The 17,692-nt window shown below is 44.9% G+C and overlaps 1 protein-coding gene across 8 annotated transcripts in view; it reads left to right on the forward strand.

Moving 5' to 3' along the window:
- XPNPEP1 (X-prolyl aminopeptidase 1) overlaps window positions 1-17,692 on the forward strand; it is a 58,550-nt gene that overhangs the window by 20,079 nt on the left and 20,779 nt on the right. For 5 of the 8 annotated variants that reach the window (XM_032178216.2, XM_032178226.2, XM_032178246.2 and 2 more), the window contains exons 4-8: window positions 10,225-10,288; window positions 11,484-11,588; window positions 14,700-14,792; window positions 15,103-15,246; window positions 16,965-17,060. In XM_032178216.2, the coding sequence (XP_032034107.1) occupies window positions 10,225-10,288; window positions 11,484-11,588; window positions 14,700-14,792; window positions 15,103-15,246; window positions 16,965-17,060 (502 nt within the window). Of the gene's footprint in view, window positions 1-9,612; window positions 9,793-10,224; window positions 10,289-11,483; window positions 11,589-14,699; window positions 14,793-15,102; window positions 15,247-16,964; window positions 17,061-17,692 lie in introns of all 8 variants that reach the window. The other 3 variants (XM_058436036.1, XM_058436037.1, XM_058436038.1) reach the window with 3 other exon arrangements.

Consider the following 17,692-nt stretch of genomic DNA (forward strand, 5'->3'; position numbering starts at 1 on the left):
CATGACTGATACTTAAAAATGTTCTATCTTTGACAGTAGGTATGGCCTAATACACCTAAAGCAATTCCTTCTGGGAGTGGCAGTGAGGCCATCCAAGCCACAGGGCATGTTCTAGGCTTTCCCTCAGCTCTTTATCTCCTACTAATGATCCTGCAATATCAGAATTGGATGGCTTTTCCCTCCATGAGGAAACTGAGGCTCTAATCCCAGACAGATGTGTTTTCTAGCAACATTCTGAAAATACAAAATGTGTCAAGCTTACTCGGTGTTAGCTGTTGCTCTTATTGCAGAAGTCACTGTTAAGACTTCACAGACTTACATTTGTTTGCAGTCTTGCTGTCCTTGCATCTTCATCACCCCTCTCCACTTTTTCTTTGGTAATCTTAACTGTCATTTCTATTGCTGTAGCTTAGCTGTCTGTCTTACATACATGGGGAAATTGTGTTTTGTTTGTTTGCATGTTTTCTGACTGCCGTTCAGGGCTAGGTCCTGGGGCAAATGCAGAGGGCAGATAGTTAGCATATGGGTAGTTGTATGAGCTCTAGAGCCTCTCTGGGTTCAGATGCCAGATTTGCTACTTACTAGTTGCTTGACATCAGGCAAGTTACATGAAATGCTGAAGTGTCAGTTAAAGTTTCTGGGTCTCAGTTTCTGCATTTGCAAAAAGGAGACTGTGACAGTATGGTATGTATTGCATGGGCTATTGTTAGGATGAATGGGTTCATACTGTAGATGTGAATGCTTGAAGCACTTGAATGCTTGCTGCTTGAATGCTTGATGTCACCTGAAAAGTCTTGTCATATTAGCTGCCGCTATTGTTGTTATTATTACTGTTGTAGAGATGAATGAGGTTCCCTTTGAAGAGATTAAAGAATAGGTAAGCCACAGTCATAAATGTGAGCACAAAAAGAAACTGGTGAATGTCATGGGAAAGGACCTCATTAGCACTGTCTGGTAGAATCTGTGAGATACATATGTAATATTAAATGTTCTCATAGATACATTAAAAGAGCAGTGAAATTAATTTTAACAATATATTAATCCAACATATCCAAAATATTTTAGCACATCATCATTATAAAAATTATTAAGAAGATACTTTACATTCCTTTTTATGCTGAGTTTTCAAATATGGGAAATTTTTACATTTACAAAACTTTGCAATTTGAACTTGAAATTTTCATTGGAAATATTTGATCTGTGTTTAGATTTCATAAGACTGACAGTTGAAAAGGTGGACTCACATACCCAAGTTGTTCTAAACATACTTAAAAGTTTTCCAGTAACTGAATCTTGAATATCAGTTTTTAAATTTGTATTTCAGTTTATTAAAGTGAAATAAAGGCCGGGCACGGTGGCTCACGCTTGTAATTCCAGCACTTTGGGAGGCCGAGGCGGGTGGATCACGAGGTCAGGAGATCGAGACCACGGTGAAACCCCGTCTCTACTAAAAATACAAAAAAATTAGCCGGGCGTGGTGGCGGGTGCCTGTAGTCCCAGCTACTCGGAGAGGCTGAGGCAGGAGAATATTCACAGTGAGACAGAGTGCCCATTCCACTCACCTGGCGACAGACACTTTCAAATAAAATTAAGTATTCTGTTTCTCAGTCACAATAGCCACATTTCAAGTGCTTAGACACATGTGGCTGGTGGCAGCTGTAATGTAAGTTTACTTAAAGTGTGAACTGAATTCAACGGTGACAGAGCATTTTAAGCCGGCAGGATCAAGGAAGTCTTCATGGAGAAAGTGGGATTTAAATCGGAACGTGAACAGGTAGAATTTGGATGCATGGAAAGAGGGAGAGAAGTACAAGAAATACCATGGATATCTTTTTTTTTTATTATACTTTAAGTTCTAGGGTACATGAGCACAACGTGCAGGTTTGTTACATATGTATACATGTGCCATGTTGGTGTGCTGCACCCATTAACTCATCATTTATATTAGGTATATCTCCTAGTGCTATCCCTCCCCCCTCCCCCCACCCCACGACAGGCCCCGGTGTGTGATGTTCCCCACCCTGTGTCCAAGTGTTCTCATTGTTCAATTCCCACCTATGAGTGAGAATGTGGGGTGTTTGGTTTTCTGTCCTTGGGATAGTTTGCTCAGAATGATGGCTTCTAGCTTCATCCACGTCCCTACAAAGGACATGAACTCATCATTTTTTATGGCTGCATAGAATTCCATGGTGTATATATGCCACATTTTCTGAATCCAGTCTATCACTGATGGACATTTGGGTTGGTTCCAAGTCTTTGCTATTGTGAATAGTGCCGCGATAAACATATGTGTGCATGTGTCTTTATAGCAGCATGATTTATAATCCTTTGGGTATATACCCAGTAATAGGATGGCTGGATCAAATGGTAAGAAATACCATGGATATCTATGGAATTAGGAGAACATGCATGACAATAAGCTTGAAGAAGAAGGGAGAACAGTGGCCTGGTTAAGACCATCCGTGAATTACCCCTGACTGGTCATGGTTGTCCTTGACCACCAGAATGAGGATTTTAGAGTGACATGATCAGAGGGAGCAGTGTTTAGTATGGGTTGGAGAAAGGAGACTCTGGGAATTGAGAAACCTGTTAGGCCTTGCAGAATCTCAGAGTTGGGGTAAAGAGGGCCTAGACTTGGGTACTGGGGTTAGGAGCGGAGAGGAGGGGTAGGATTTGGAGAAGTAGTACAACCTGGATTAAATGTGGACCTTTCAGGTAGGTGGTAGAGGGGATTGGGAAGGTTTGAAGCCTGAGAGTGTTTATGGTGCCATCAACAGGAAGAAATGGGTTCCTTGTTTTAGTTCCTGTGGAGAAGAGAGAGATAGTTGGGGTAACTCTGTTAAGTGGGACTCTGGATCCTTGCTGTGACTGTGAGAACAAGAAGGAAGGGTTAGCTTCATGTGTGACCTGCCATAGTAACCTCCTCAGTAATAGAGAGGCTGCTGTTCCCTGTGGCTCTTGTTCCTAATTGTTTCATTTCAGGGTAGATTCTGGGTTGATGGAGTTTCTCCTACGGTTGGAGAGGGGAGGGTGTTGGAGAAGTGAAGGGGAATCTTGAATTCTGTCCTTTTTGTACTTTCCAAAACACAAATATACACACCCACACACTGTTCCCTGCTAGAGGGAAAACATACCTCAAATGCATAATTACGCAAGGACTTGGCACTGCAGTGGTCTGCTTCCCTCTGTCCTCTGCAACTCTAAGGGTTTCTTCTTTTTAAACTCAGAACAAGGGTTGTAGTATTAGGGTTGTGGTATTAATGAGCTTGGGACCCGGGGGACTTTTATAGCAAGGAATCGTCTGTTCTCTCTGGTAATCTGGATACTTTCATGTACCATCCTGGTCGTATATTGGGATTCGTGGGCACCACTTGCCTCAAACCAGGAGAATCCTTGGTTGGAGTCAGAGCTGTGCCAGCACTGCCTTTTAGAAATCCTGATTCATTATCCTCCTCATCTGTAAGACCCCATATTATGTTGTTGGGCTTGGCTTAGTCAAAGGGTGATATTTTTTCAGGGACTGACTCTGCCAATGTGAATTTTTGGCTTTGTTTATGGTTCCTCCTCCTGGAAGACATGAATCAGATTTTCCTAAACTCTTTGGACCCTACTCCATTCTCCTGGAGTCAGCTTCCTGTTTTGTTTTGTATTTCATAAACAGGCTTTCTCTTGGGTTAGGGTTAATGATTTTTATCCCACAATGATTTTATCTGTTGTGCTAGAATAATGCTAGCTGTGGCAACACATCTCGAAGTTTCAGTGGCCTGGTATTGTAAAGCCTTATTTCTTATTTCGTGTAGCAGTATAGAGTGGGTGTTCCTGGTTGGTGGGGGACTTCCCTCTACCTTGAGGGAAAGTGATTCAGGGATCTAGGCTCTTTCCATCCCATAGTACCACCATTTTAGCTGGTGGAAGGGGAAAGAGTATGGACAGGGCACACTCATTTGTAAGAGCCCCGACCCAGGCATCACCTCTCACCCACATTTCATTGGTAAGAATCAGTCATGTGACCTCACCTCAATGTAATGAGGCATGGGAATGAAGGCCTCGCTGGGCAGCTGCTTTCCAGTGACTCTTCTAGACTAAGGAAGGAGCACGAATCTTTAGACAGCTATCAATTTTTCCCACATACCCTGACTTGGTTTCTTTTAGGAGAGAAAAAAATACCAGTAACTTATATTTGGAAACAAGGAGTCCACATCTCCATTCACAGTCTAACCTTTGGTACTTCCTGTGGACCAATGGCCATTTATTCATTCAGTTTCATTTTTCTTGAGAGCCTCGTATGTTTGAGGCACAGTGCCAAGCTCATGGCTGATGGGAGAAGAGGGTCAGGGAGGGGGAAAGATGTCACCCTAATGTGGACTCTAGTAACTTTAGTTGTGCTTATCTTGGCAGTCAGCTGTCAGCTTTACTTGGCAAGTTCCATCCGCATGTGACCAGCCATGTTGATCCCTCTTCTTAAAACCCAGCTCTGGTCATGTCACCACCCTCTCTTCAACTTTTAGTGTCTCTCTAGAACTTGCAGGATAAAGTTCAAGCCTCTTAGTGTGATGTTTGAAGTCTTTGACTATTTGTCTTCAGATGGCCTTCACAGAAATCTCTGCAGCTGCTCCCTTGAACTTCTTGCCCCTGCCATTAGGTTAATTGGGTGTTGCCTCGTGACAGGCCTCTTGCCTCTTGCTTCTGGGCCTTGTCACACCTTTCCCTCTCTCTGGACTGTTTTCCTGCTCTCTTCACCTATCGTTGGTGGCCCAGTCAAACCTCTGAGCTTGGCCTGATGGATCTAAGGCACATCTGAGCATCCTTTAAACTATAGCAAATACCACACTGCATATTCAGCATCGTTTATATGGCTGTTTATTAGTGTTAATATTTCATGGAATATCTGTCTACTATTGCTGATTGTCTACTTCGATAAGATAGTTTCTTATGTTTGCTATAGAGTCAAGCTCGGTGCAGTACATAGCAATAAGTGCTGCAGTTCATCAGATGTTTGGCATGCACTAATTGCTTTATGTCACACCTCAACCCTTCAAGGTGGGCATTATTTTCATCCCCATTTTACAGATGAGGAAGTTGAGCCCTAGGTTCACCTAGCTAGTAAGTGGGGAACCAGGCTTGAACAGAGTTCTAACTGCTGGTTGTAGGAGATGTCTATTATGTGGCTGATGAAAGTAGAGGTAAGTGCAGCATACACCTCGTATTCCTTGTTCCCTCAGAATTTATAATCCAATTGTGAGACTAGATGTGTACAACTTCTGTACAAAATTAGAAGAGGTTGCTTGGCAGCTTGCAAGGGTATGGGCTTTTGAAAGTCAGACCTGAGGCTGGGTGCAGTGGCTCATGCCCGTAATCCCAGCACTTTGGGAGGTCGAGGCGGGCGGATCACTTGAGGTCAGGAGTTCGAGACCAGCCTGACCAACATGGCAAAACCATCTCTACTCAAAATACCAAAATTAGCTGGGTGTGGTGGCGGGCACCTGTAATCCCAGCTACTTGGGAGGCTGAGGCATGAGAATCGCGTGAACCTGGGAGGTGGAGGTTGTAGTGAGCCTAGATTGTGCCACTGAACTCCAGCCCAGGCGACAACGCGAGACCCTGTCTTAAAAAAGTCAGACCTGATTTCAGATCTTGGTTCTGCCATTTACTGTGGGGTTACCTTGGGAAAGTTAGTTATTTCTCTAAGCTTCATTTTTTTCATCTGTAGATTGGCGAGGAAGGATACCTTCCAGAGCTGCTGTGAGGATTAGAATGAGAGGAAATGAATATAGTTATTGACTAGTAGGTGTAGAGACAATAATAAACAATGCAGACTAAATAATCTTAGCTAACATTATTTGTCAGCATTACCCAAGGTAGGGTATGGATAAGTGCCAACATGGATGGTCCTGTAAAATTCAGAGATGTGGGAGCCTCTGAAAGCTGAAGTGGGTCAGGCAGCTTCATGGAAGAGGGGGCACATGAACCAGATTTTTGAGAGATGACTAGCTTTTTTTTTTTTTTGGTAGTTTACAGATGCTTTATTTGGCTATGTATTGTTTATATTGTTGGAATTAGATGCCAACATTTAAAAATTGGGTAATTTCTCATGAACCCATATTTCTAGCTTCTTCTGAAATATTGAAGGTTGGCAACATGTGGCCTGCATTTCAGAAATCAGAGCTGAGTAGGAGCTGCTGTCTTTAGAAAAGATATCCTTTGTCCTGTACCCTGAGGTATTTGAGTTTGAAACCCCATTTGTAATCCCTTACCATCTTTTCCCCATTAGATAATGTATTAGTTTCCTATCACGGCTATAACAAATTACCACAGTGACTTAAAACAAATTTATTCTCTTATGGTTCTGGAGGTTTGAAGTCTAAAATGGGTCAGCAGGGCTATGTTACTTCTGCAGGCTCCAGGGAGAGTCCGTTTCTTTGCCTTTTCTAGTTTCTAGAGGCCGCCTGCATTCCTTGGCTCATGGTCCCTTCCTCCATCTTCATAGATATGGTTGAGGTTTTAACTGGATGTAGGGAAAAGCTTCATGTGTCTTTCTGCTTGTTCATTTATAATACAGATGTGGGTTGAGTATCTACTGTGTGTCACCTGTGCTGAGTGCAGGGACAGTGACAGGACAGATATCCTGATCTCATGGAACTTATATGCTTGGGGGTAAGATGGGGGTTGAGGAACAAGACAATAAAAATATAAACAGTTCATTAAAAAGAGAAACATTGCCCAGCATGGTGGCTCTTGCCTGTAATTCTAGCACTTTAGGAGGCTGAGGCAGGCTGATCACTTGAGCCCAGAAGTTCAAGACCAGCCTGGCAATGTGGTAAAACCCCGTTTCTACAAAAAAAAATAAAAAAAATAAAAAAAATAAAAATAAAAAAAGTGTGTGCCTGCTGTAGTCCGAGCTATTCAGAAGATTGAGGTGGGGATTGGTTGAACCTGACAGGTCAAGGATACAATGAGCCGTAATTGTGTCACCATACTCCAGCTAGGGTAACAGAAGGAGATCCTGTCTCCAAAAAAAAAATAAAAAAAAGACAAATATCTAGAGTATGTGTGTGCTATATAGAGACTTAAAAGTGGCCAGGTGGCTATTATAGCTGGGTAGTACAGGTAGGCCTCTCTGTAGAGGTGATATTTGATCTCAGATATAATGATGAGAAGGACCTAGCCATGCCATGATCAGAAAGACGTTTATAGGCACAAGGAAGCACATGTGCCAAGGCCTTGAGGCAGGAATGAGCTCAGGATATGCAAAGAGCAGAAAGGAAGTGGGTATGGCTGGAGCATAGTGAATGGGAGCAGAGCTGCAAGAGGACTGGCAAAGTCAGATCAGCTGGTACCTTGACTGGGCCAGAGTTTGGATTTTATCTTAAATATAATAGGAAGCCATTGGAAGGTTTTAAAGAGGTTGCCAACATGATCTTAGATATTTGGAAAAGCTCACTCTGAGTGTATGTGCAGAGTGGATTGTAGGGGTGGTAGTCCAGGTAGAGATGATGGAGGCTTGGACTGAGTGCTGCTATTAGAAATGGAGAGAAGTGGGTGGTTTTGAGAAAAAGCCAGCAGCTGTGCTTCTTTGTGCTTTTTCCTAGCATGCTACAGCTTTGGTTTATTTTAGGCCCTATGCTGTGCTCTGAGGAGACCGCCCCTGGGCGTTGCCAGCTTCATGCCTGGGAGAAGGAGAATGACAGCCCTGGGCCCAGTGCTTGTCTGGCTTCTGCATAGCCTGTCAGTGTGGAGGTGAGGCTGTGGCCAGCCTTGTTCAGCAATGTCTTTCTGGAATGTTGACCACTTAGGTCATGTCTGGACATTCTTACCCCAGACCTTGTCTCCATCCCAAACTAAACATGTCCATTTGCTGTTAATTCCACCTCCCTTTGGAGGAACTCTTTCCTTGCCATTGCTGATGGAGAAGTCTTGGTAAACCCTGTGGATCTTCCATCTCTCCCAAGCTTGCCCAGAAAGGGGTGGGGCATCCCTAGAGTACTATGTCCCAGAGTGGAAGAGTCCAGCTGGGCTCAGGCCTGCACTGCATTCTCTGCCATCCTTTGCCAGTATCTTCACCCTGTGTCACGGGTGGAAGAGCCCCAAGCCCGTGGAGTCATGTTGTTGGTGGAGAGTACCCTCACTGTGTATTCCCCATTGTGCGCAGTGATTTTTAGCACAAGAGTTATTTTTAACGTAGTTTTCCCAGCCCCTTAGATGCCTTCTCACTGTTTAGGAAGAAGAGATTAATAATATCTCTTACATTGCATATGTGCAGCACTTTCAGGTTTCTGGTGAGTTTTCAAAGACGTTAACTTACTGTTTATCACAGGAGTCCTAGGAGGATGTGTGGGCCACCCTTCCCACTATTGTTACTTTTTAATAAAAAGTCTTGCACACAGTGATTACTGGGTTAATAAACAAATGAGGATTCTGCAGTTCCTAAACGATGCTGGTGGCTATTTCTTTCTATTTCCTTAGTGCTGTTGACTGAATGTTCCTTTATGCTTTAGGAATAAAACGTGCTTGCTGTTGCATTTAGCAATCTGAAATGACCTATCTTAGAGATGAGGAAATGAGGCTGAGAGAGCTGCCAGGACTTGTTGCAGACTATGCAGCTGGGCCTGGGCTAGTGAGCAGGTGGCCCAGAGCTGCTTTATCCTGCCATTGTGGTTCCCTATGCTGGCCCTTCTAGTATCTCCCTGAGGCTGGTTTGAGGCTGTGATTGCTGGTGCCTTGGTGAAAGAGGCAGTCCTTTTTATTTTTATTTTTATTTTGTTTTTTGAGACAAGGTCTCACTCTGTTGCCTAGGCTGGAATACAGTGGCGCAATCATGCCTCACTGTGCAGCCTCAACCTCCTGGGCTCAGATTATCCTCCCACCTCAGCCTCCTGAATAGCTGAGACTACAGGCATGCGCCACCATGCCTGACTAATTTTTGTATTTTTTTTGTAGAGATGAGGTTTCACCATGCTCCCAGGCTGGTCTCGAGTTCCTGGGCTCAAGCAATTCTCCCACCTCAGCCGCCCAAAGTGCTAGGATTACAGGCATGAGCCACTGTGCCCGGATGAAAGGGGTGGTTCTTAACCATATAGCAGGAAAGGAACATGAGGGCCTTTTCCCCCTGCATCATGTTGACTGTCCTAAAAATGCCTTGGGTCTGGCCAGCAGCCCCATTCCCCACCCTAAACTTTCTTAATCTTGCCAGGTCCTTTGGCTTGGGAGAATCCTGGTAACTGCAGAAGGAGCAGCAGCTTTGTACTCAGGCAGGCCTGGCTTTGGATCCTGAACTACTATTAACTTGTCAGTGGGCAGGTTACTTAAAGATTCTCTCTTTGAACCTCAGTTTTCTCATTTGCTGTTGGTCTTATCCTAGAGAGTGATGACGGCAAGAGATAAAGTGTCATGCATTGGCAGCCTGGCATAGGGCTTCAGAGTCCAGACTCTGGAGTTGACTGCTTAGGTTCAAATCCTGCCTCTGCTACTTAATTAGCTGTGTGATTTCGGGGAAGTTACTTAAACTCTCTGTGCCTCACTGGCTATTACCAGAAGTTGCACACTTTGACTTGTACCCTTTACCCACGCATAAGAATTTCTTACTTTCTTCACTCCCTAACCCCTTCCATACAGAGCAAGGGGATTATCAGCTGAGAAGACCTTGGTTTTGGACATGACATTTTATTTTGCTGAAGCCTCCTGGATTGGATGACGTGTTTCCGCTCACTCCGTAACAGGAAGGGACAGGGTCTGCATGGGAGAGATTGGTGATGCTACCTCAGAGGAGGACCCAAACAGGAAGTTTGGAAACAAGTCAGTATCTACAGAAACTTAAGTTAGGGAATTATTGGTGCTTAACACAGAAATTCAGCCTTACTTTTCAGAAAAACAACAGATGCCTAAATGTCAGTGGCAAGGAGGGAGAAGGCTATTATTGGTTTGATTTTTGAGTAAGGTCTCAGTGAAGAAAGAGCAGTTGTTATCTGTTTCTTCTGATGTGCTTTGGTTCTCCTAATGAGGAAATAGAGGCTAAAGGGAACAGCTCTCTCTGCCCTTAATTAATTCGAGTCTTCTGCAGTGTGTGCTAATCTGTTGTTTTCAGCTAGACTATTGGCTCCTTGAGGGCGGGTGCCAAGGATTCCCCAGTCTTCGTAGTCCCCGCTGGGCCTAGCACAAGGCTAAGCAGGCAGAACAGTCTGCTCATGACTGATCAAGGCCCACTTTGTTGTCATCTTTGTTTTCCAGAGTGAGTATATTGCTCCCTGTGACTGTCGGCGGGCTTTTGTCTCTGGATTCGATGGCTCTGCGGGTGAGTCACTACCTTTTCTCTGTTCTTGCTGCACCTTTGTTCGCCTCCTAAAAATAACTGAACCGAGTTTCAGCCTGTGATATAGAAGCAAAAAGAAAATGCAAACCAGATGCTCCACATTGACTCTCTGCAGAAAGGTGTGGGTTCCCAGTCTTTCTAGCTCCCCAAGGTCACCTTTCAGTAACCCTTTTTTTCCTCTCTGTATCTTTGCCTTCAAAATTTTAACAATTTTTATTTTAAAAAAGTTTTTGAACTTTTTATTGAATATAACATACATATAAAAGTTCTATCAATTAAACTGAATATACCTGTGTTACTAGCGCCCCAAATAAGAAATGAGACTTTAATATCATTACAGAACCTCCTCTCTTATCTTATTGGTCCCAAATGATTCTCCCAAGTGCTTGGGTTTTGGTTTCTCTGTTTTCACTCTTGACTTAAATAACAAAGGTTAACGTTAAGCTGCATTGGTGTTCCTCAAAACCATTATGCCTTTGAGTTTTAGGGTGGACTCCCTACTTCAGGCTTGTCTCTAAAGCAAGCTGGACAAGGTGGGAGCTCCCCTCCCCTCATGGTTAGCACACTGCTTCCTTTGGCGTAAGTGCTTGTGTTGGTTGGCACATTAGGATTGGCTTTGGCTGACACCTCTGCCAAAACCCCAAGTTCTGCCAGGCCTGTGGGAACGGAGGGCAGATAGAGGTAGGAGGCACAAGCTTCCTGCTAGTGACCACAGCAGGAACACTCATAGGGCCCACTTGGTCTTTCTCCAGGAAAGGTGAAACAGCTCCCCTGGGGTGTCTGGTGGAGCAGAGGAGTAGCTGTGATTGCTGAGCAGGAACCATCCCTCCCTGTGTCTTGTTGATTATACGAGACCACTTTGGCCATAGGTCTACAGTTCTCCATTCTCTGTTCTTGACTCATACTGGGCAAGTGGAGTCCTTTTTGTGCAGGGACCAGTGCCAGGCAGCTTGGGTCTCAGGACTGTTCTTTCAGAGCTTGACACACAGCTTGTTCTCAGTGGTATGGTCTTCTCTTGCCCAGAGGTTTCCTTGGAGTCAAGGACCCATCTGCCCCACTAGGAGCTGATGCCTCTTACTGCTCTTGCCTGTCTGCTGTCAGTTTGTGCAGCTTCTGAGCAGTTGTTAGAAACCTTTCTGCTTCTTTTTTTTTTTTTTTTTTTTCTCCCCTGCTTCAGGCACAGCCATCATCACAGAAGAGCATGCAGCCATGTGGACTGACGGGCGCTACTTTCTCCAGGCTGCCAAGCAAATGGACAGCAATTGGACACTTATGAAGATGGGTGGGTACAGGCATGGCTAGCCCAAACTTAGTTGGCCTGATCTGAGCAGGGATCCTAGAGGTCCTCAGGACTCCTGGATCTTAATCCTTTTATGCAGTCATGGAGCCCTTTTGAGAATCCAAGGAAAACTGAGAAAAAAAAAAAAAATGGCATGCCTATACATACATACCAATGTGCATTCAATTTTGGAGGACCCTGGTTCAGGATACTCATTTTACCGAGGGGAAACTGAGGGCTAGAGAGGACAGTTGATTTGCTGCAGATCACATTGCTGTGCATTTCACTCCTGTACTGGGGGGCCTTCTACTATTTGCTGCCTCATGATTCAGAGTGAGATAAAGGCAAGCAGTCATTGGCAACGGAAGCCAGAAAGCTTTCCCCCAAGGCTCTCTCTGAGGATCTTGGATTTGCTTCTCGCAGCTTAGCTCTGGAGAAGAGCAGCATTCAGGACAAGCAAACAGGTCTGGAACTTGCTTAGGCTAGTCGCTTCACTTGCAGTGCTTTAGTTTCCTCATCTGTAAAATGGGTTAATCACAGTAAGTAACATATAAAGTGGTGAGAATTAAAGCATTACTATGTGGAAAGTATATAGATCAATGTTTATTGAATAATGTGTGTATGTACTCTGTGTTTTTATTTAATTTTCTGCTGTGTGTACTTTCCTGTCATTAAAATAGTCTTTAGAAACACGGTTTTAGGGACTGTACAAAGTCTTTGCTTCTTGAATTTTGAACTTGGAGAACAGAAGATAAGGAAGGGCCAAGTGAGAAAGAGAAGATGAAACAAAATACCTGATGCTTCTTGTTTGTTGTAGGAAATAATGAGGAAATAAAATAGTCCTCAGACTCACAGCAGGGAACAGAGGACTAGACCATGACCTCGAGATCCAGGCAGCCAAGCTGACTGAGGGGTGCGTGCACTCAGGTGTATGCCACACACCCTCCACACACACACGCACGTGTTCTTTGTCTTAGGGAGGAACAAGGAACATTTTTGTCTTGGCATTGGATTAAGTTTCTATTTCTCAAAAATCATTTCATAAATATAAAAACACCAAAGCTACAGATTGTTGCCTGTTGCTGCAGTTGATTTCTCCTTCCTTTTCTCTCTCTCTCTCTCTCTCTCACACACACACATACACACACACACAAAGGCAGGCATTTGAGGCTGGCTGTTATAAATGGACAGGCTAGTGGCCTTTAAATTTTTTTCTTTGTGTGCTTCTGTTAATGGGAGTCTAGCACCCGCAACATGTATGTATGTTTGTTTATTTGTTATTTATATGTGCTAGTGTTCCTCTGTATTCCAAATATCAAAAATTAACTTTGTAATTTCTTTATAAAACATAAATACAAATAGAATCTTTGATACTTTCTTCTTGCACCCAGTAGATCATTGTGTTCCCCTGGGGAGCAGGCATCTCTCTTTGGGGCCCACAGATTCCAGCTCTTAGGTCTGTTAGCATTTTAGGGGTCAGGATGTTAGAGGCGCGAACACTGCCTGCCTGTTCCTTAATGTAGGTATGTGGCAGCAAGTGGGTGGCAGAGGGAGTGAGTCCTCCTCTCCTCCAGCCTCCTCCCTAGTTTCCTCAGTCGAGTCTTCTGTGTAGGGAGATTCTGGTGGGTTTGGTTGGCCAGTGAGTGATTCATCCCTGGGGTTTTGCCAAAGATCTGTCTGCTAGGAAATGACATGACTTCATCCTGTGAAAGTTATACTATATAGTATACTAGGGCATTAGGAGAAACTGTATTAGTAAGTGGCTTGTTTAGTGATTTGAAAAAAAATAGGAAAGAATCAAATAGCAGAATGAAACTCAATGTCAGCTTCTAGGCAGTTTTTTACATTTGGAATTCATGAGCTTCTTTCTTTATAAACCTTTGCACTTCCCTTCTGTGGTTATGTGGTTATATCAGTAGTCAGTAGAAAAAATAGTAAAGATAAGTTTCTACTGTTTTAGAATATGTGAACTTTTACTCTAAATATATGTATATTTTATCAAGATGTTAATTGGCCAAAATCTCATTGGTTAAAAAAAGTATACATGTCAAAGATAACTGGCTAGATATGGAAGATGTTGGCTTAAAGGAAAACTGGACTACAGAAGTAATTTTAGTTCCATTCTGGAGGATGATATAGTGTCCTATGACCAGTGTTTTAGAAACAGAAAGGGCTGTCTCATCCTGGGAGTTGGGGAACTCAGAGGGTCATGTTAAAGGCAACAGGACGGTCAGCACTTTGGGAGGCTGAGGTGGGAGGATCACTTGAGGCCAGGAGTTCGAGACCAGCCTGGCTAATATGGTGAAACCCCATCTTTACTAAAAATACAAAATTAGCTGGGCATGGTAGCATGAGCCTGTAATCCCAGCTACTTGGGAGGCTGAGGCAGGAGAATTGCTTGAACCCAGGTGGTGGAGTTTGCAGTGAGCTGAGATGGTGCCACCGCACTCCAGCCTGCGTAACAGAGCGAGACTGTGTCTTCAGAAGTAAATAAATAAATAAATAAAGACAACAGGACAGGTGCCTGTGTGCCTCTCTTAAAATCTTTGGAAAGATCTCTTTGCTGCCAAGACTTGTGCTTAGCCCTCTATTCAGAGGCTGGTTATGGGGCAGCAGCCTTCTCTTGGCCACCCTGCCCTTGCAGATGAGGGGCGGGCACTGGGAGCATGTTATCACCTTACCTGGTGTGTGATATGTGGGAGTCTCCCAGTTCCCAGACTTCACCAAATCACTGCCCAAGTTCTCATCAAGTAACCAGTAATGGGGAAGTGACTGAACGCTGAGGGGACGATCTTTGTAGTGACACCATGTGCCTACGTGGCAATGATCCCCAGGATATTTTTATAAGGGGTCAAGTGAAAAATCATACTTTTTTCCCTTCTGTCTCACCCTTGTCTTATGCTTTTCATACACACAAACTTACACTTCTCCCTCTCTTTCTGTAGCCTTCCAGGATTAAGGGAGGTTCAGATTTTCTAAGTCCTGTCAATCCACTTTAAAGAAGCTGCTTAATAAAGACCCTGCTATCATGATGTTAGAGAATTGTATCCTTCTGGTGGGATAATGAGCGTGGGCCCACTGGGAATTGTTTCTTATCAGTTCTTCCCCCTGTAGGTCTGAAGGACACACCAACTCAGGAAGACTGGCTGGTGAGTGTGCTTCCTGAAGGATCCAGGGTTGGTGTGGACCCCTTGATCATTCCTACAGGTAAGTGAGCTTGGTCCCTTTCTGCTTGGGTAAGGAAGTGGCTTCTAGACTCCCCTCCATCCTCTTCATTTGCTTGTGGGGTGTGGAGCACTGGAGGGCTCGGCATGACTGATTTTATAGTAGAGGTCAAGGTGAAGAGAAGAGTTCCACTGGTGGTGAAGATGTGCTTTTACAGTTCCTCATCCTGCACACCCAGCTCTGGGCCACGGCAGGACCACCTTTCTGAAGGTTCCGGACTTTCAAGGCCCTTCTGCCTGCCCCGCTGCAATGGGCGTTTGGCTCATGGCTGGGCCACAATGTGTCTCCTCAGATTATTGGAAGAAAATGGCCAAAGTTCTGAGAAGTGCCGGCCACCACCTCATTCCTGTCAAGGAGAACCTCGTTGACAAAATCTGGACAGACCGTCCTGAGCGCCCTTGCAAGCCTCTCCTCACACTGGGCCTGGATTACACAGGTCAGAATCAACGGTTCCGCCCAGCAGGGCTCCGGCCGTTGTCCCTCCACCTCTTGCTATTGTCTCCAACCTCGTCCTCCGAATCCAAGTCGAGTTTGAGCTGACAGGAGGATTTTGCCCTACTCTGCCCCAGTGGGATATTTGAAGAAGCAGGAGCTTTATTTGTTTCCACTGTTGCCACCTACTTGCCACTTAGTTTGGCTTTGGTTATTTTTGCAAAGCTCGTTTGGGTGGCTTTTTGGGTGCTGCTGAAAAGACTGAGTTTTTTTTTTAACCACTCAGCTGCTAACTGCCACTCGAACATATTTGATATTGGAAATACAGCATAGAGGTTTCTAGGTTCCATTTCCGTTCTTATGTCAGCATTTGTAGATTTACCTTCCTAGGCCTTTGTCCTCCATCTTGTACCTTCTGCTTTAGAGGCTTTGGGGTGTGGGTGTGTTTCCTTGGCCTGTGCGATAGTGATGGGTAAGCAGCGTGTTCTCTGAACCATTGTGTAGATTTATGAAGCAGTGAGGGAGCAGAGAGAGAGGCCTGGAGGTGGGGCTGCAGGGGAGGGCGTCTTGCTGTAGAAACAGAGGTAGATGGGGGATGGCTGTGGAATGTAGGCAGATTGCCCAGAGGGGTCCTGGGAAGAAAGCGTGACAGTCTAGATTCTGGGCCAAGTTTTAAACAGCATTCCCGAACTGATCTTCAGTGCAGCCCTGGGTGTGGGAGCAGCCCCCAGCCTGCTTTCTTGTGTGACGTCCTCACCAGAGGGGTATTGCGGAATGGGGAGGATGGGTCCAGTGAGTGGCCCAGGGTCAGCTAAATATTTTCCATCAGCGTGGTTTGAAGTTTTTTTCACTAGAGCAGAAGCTCTGACTTGTTGCTTATAGGAGAGGGGAGAGCAAATGTTGCTGATAAAGCTTTTGTTCAGTACACATTTGGGTGCCTACTATCTGCAGGATGCTGTGCGAGGTGCTGAGTGAATAAGACAGATGCCCACCCTGCTCACAGGTGACTGTTCCTTGAGTTATGAATGCTGCCCTGGTAGGGTGGTTGTGGTGGCAATGGAGTGAGCTCTAGCACCACGATTTCATCTTGCAGAGCAGCAGAGAGGCCTTGGCAGTGTCTGAAAGGGCAAGTGTGATTTGGAAGTGGTAATCACAGTGAGTCAGACTACAGGGAATTCCTAGGTCTTAGCACCGAAAGGCAAGTCTTGCAGCCCCAGGAACATCAAGTGGTGGGTGCTGTTCCCCTGACCCCTGAGACTGGGTGAGTTCCCTCTGCTGGGTAGTGTGTTGATGTAGGTCCCTGTGTGTCCCCTATTGCATCAGTATTTACAGTAGTGTGTTAATTGCTGGTTTAATTATCTGTCTTCCCTTCAATATTGTAAGCCCCATGAAGGCAGGGACTGGGTCTGGCTCAGAGCTGTAACCACAGTGACCAGCAGAGTGCCTGGCACGTATCTATGCCTGGCAGATCTAGATGCTACACAGGCATTTGTGGGATGCGTAAATGAATGAATTTTACTGGTGAGGCAATCAAGGCTCACGACAGTCAAGTGGCTTGGACACCTCTTGTATAGGGCTTGAATCCAGGCCTCCTGCCTGTTTAAGTAGCGTGCTCTTGTAAGAAATGGTGCTGATTAAAGATGTTTGGGGTAGGTTCTTTCGCTGGGTTCCTACTGCTTTCTGGGACCAGGGCTGGAGTTAAAGCACATTTGTTTCTTGCAGGCATTTCCTGGAAGGACAAGGTTGCAGACCTTCGGTTGAAAATGGCTGAGAGGAACGTCATGTGGTTTGTGGTCACTGCCTTGGATGAGATTGCGTGTGAGTGCTCTGGTTTCGCTGTTTGGGCATGTTACTCGATCTCTCCTTTGGGTCTCTGGGTATCTGTGTGTTCATGCCATTCAACTTTCTGAGTGGCCAGGGAATAAGCAGAAGACTATGTCACCAAATGGGTATAGGAAATGCCAATTAGGATGAAGGAGAAAGAATTACAGGGAGTTGAAGAGGGGAGTGGGCTTGTCCAGAGCAGTATTACAGCTGGGTGATGCCCACCTCTGGCCAGTCCCTCAGGACCATGGCACCTCTGAGGAAGGGCATTTCCTACAAATATTTTATGTCTGTCAGCCTCTCTGTAGGTGTAGAAGTGGGATCATAGGAGAGGCCTTCTTTCTTTACACTTGTCCTGTGGTTTCCTAAGGTCTTTATAGTGAGAATGTTCTGGGAACATTTCTACTTCAGAAAACTAGGAACTAAAAGTTCCTCCCCAAGCCCTTTGATATAATAGTAGTTTCTCAGTCTTTAGACCTTAACTCACCTTCATGCAGTTGTTTAGCACCTTCTTTCATCTAAAACCTGACGGAATCTGGTTGAACCTTCCTGTCCTGTCTTCTGGTTTCTGAGTCGATTTGACCCAGGGCAACTGAGAAGAGGCACTGCTTTATCTTTTTGCCTTC

The sequence above is a fragment of the Hylobates moloch genome, unplaced genomic scaffold (genome assembly GCF_009828535.3).
Source record: "Hylobates moloch isolate HMO894 unplaced genomic scaffold, HMol_V3 SCAFFOLD_3, whole genome shotgun sequence".
NCBI classification, from domain to species: domain Eukaryota; kingdom Metazoa; phylum Chordata; class Mammalia; order Primates; family Hylobatidae; genus Hylobates; species Hylobates moloch.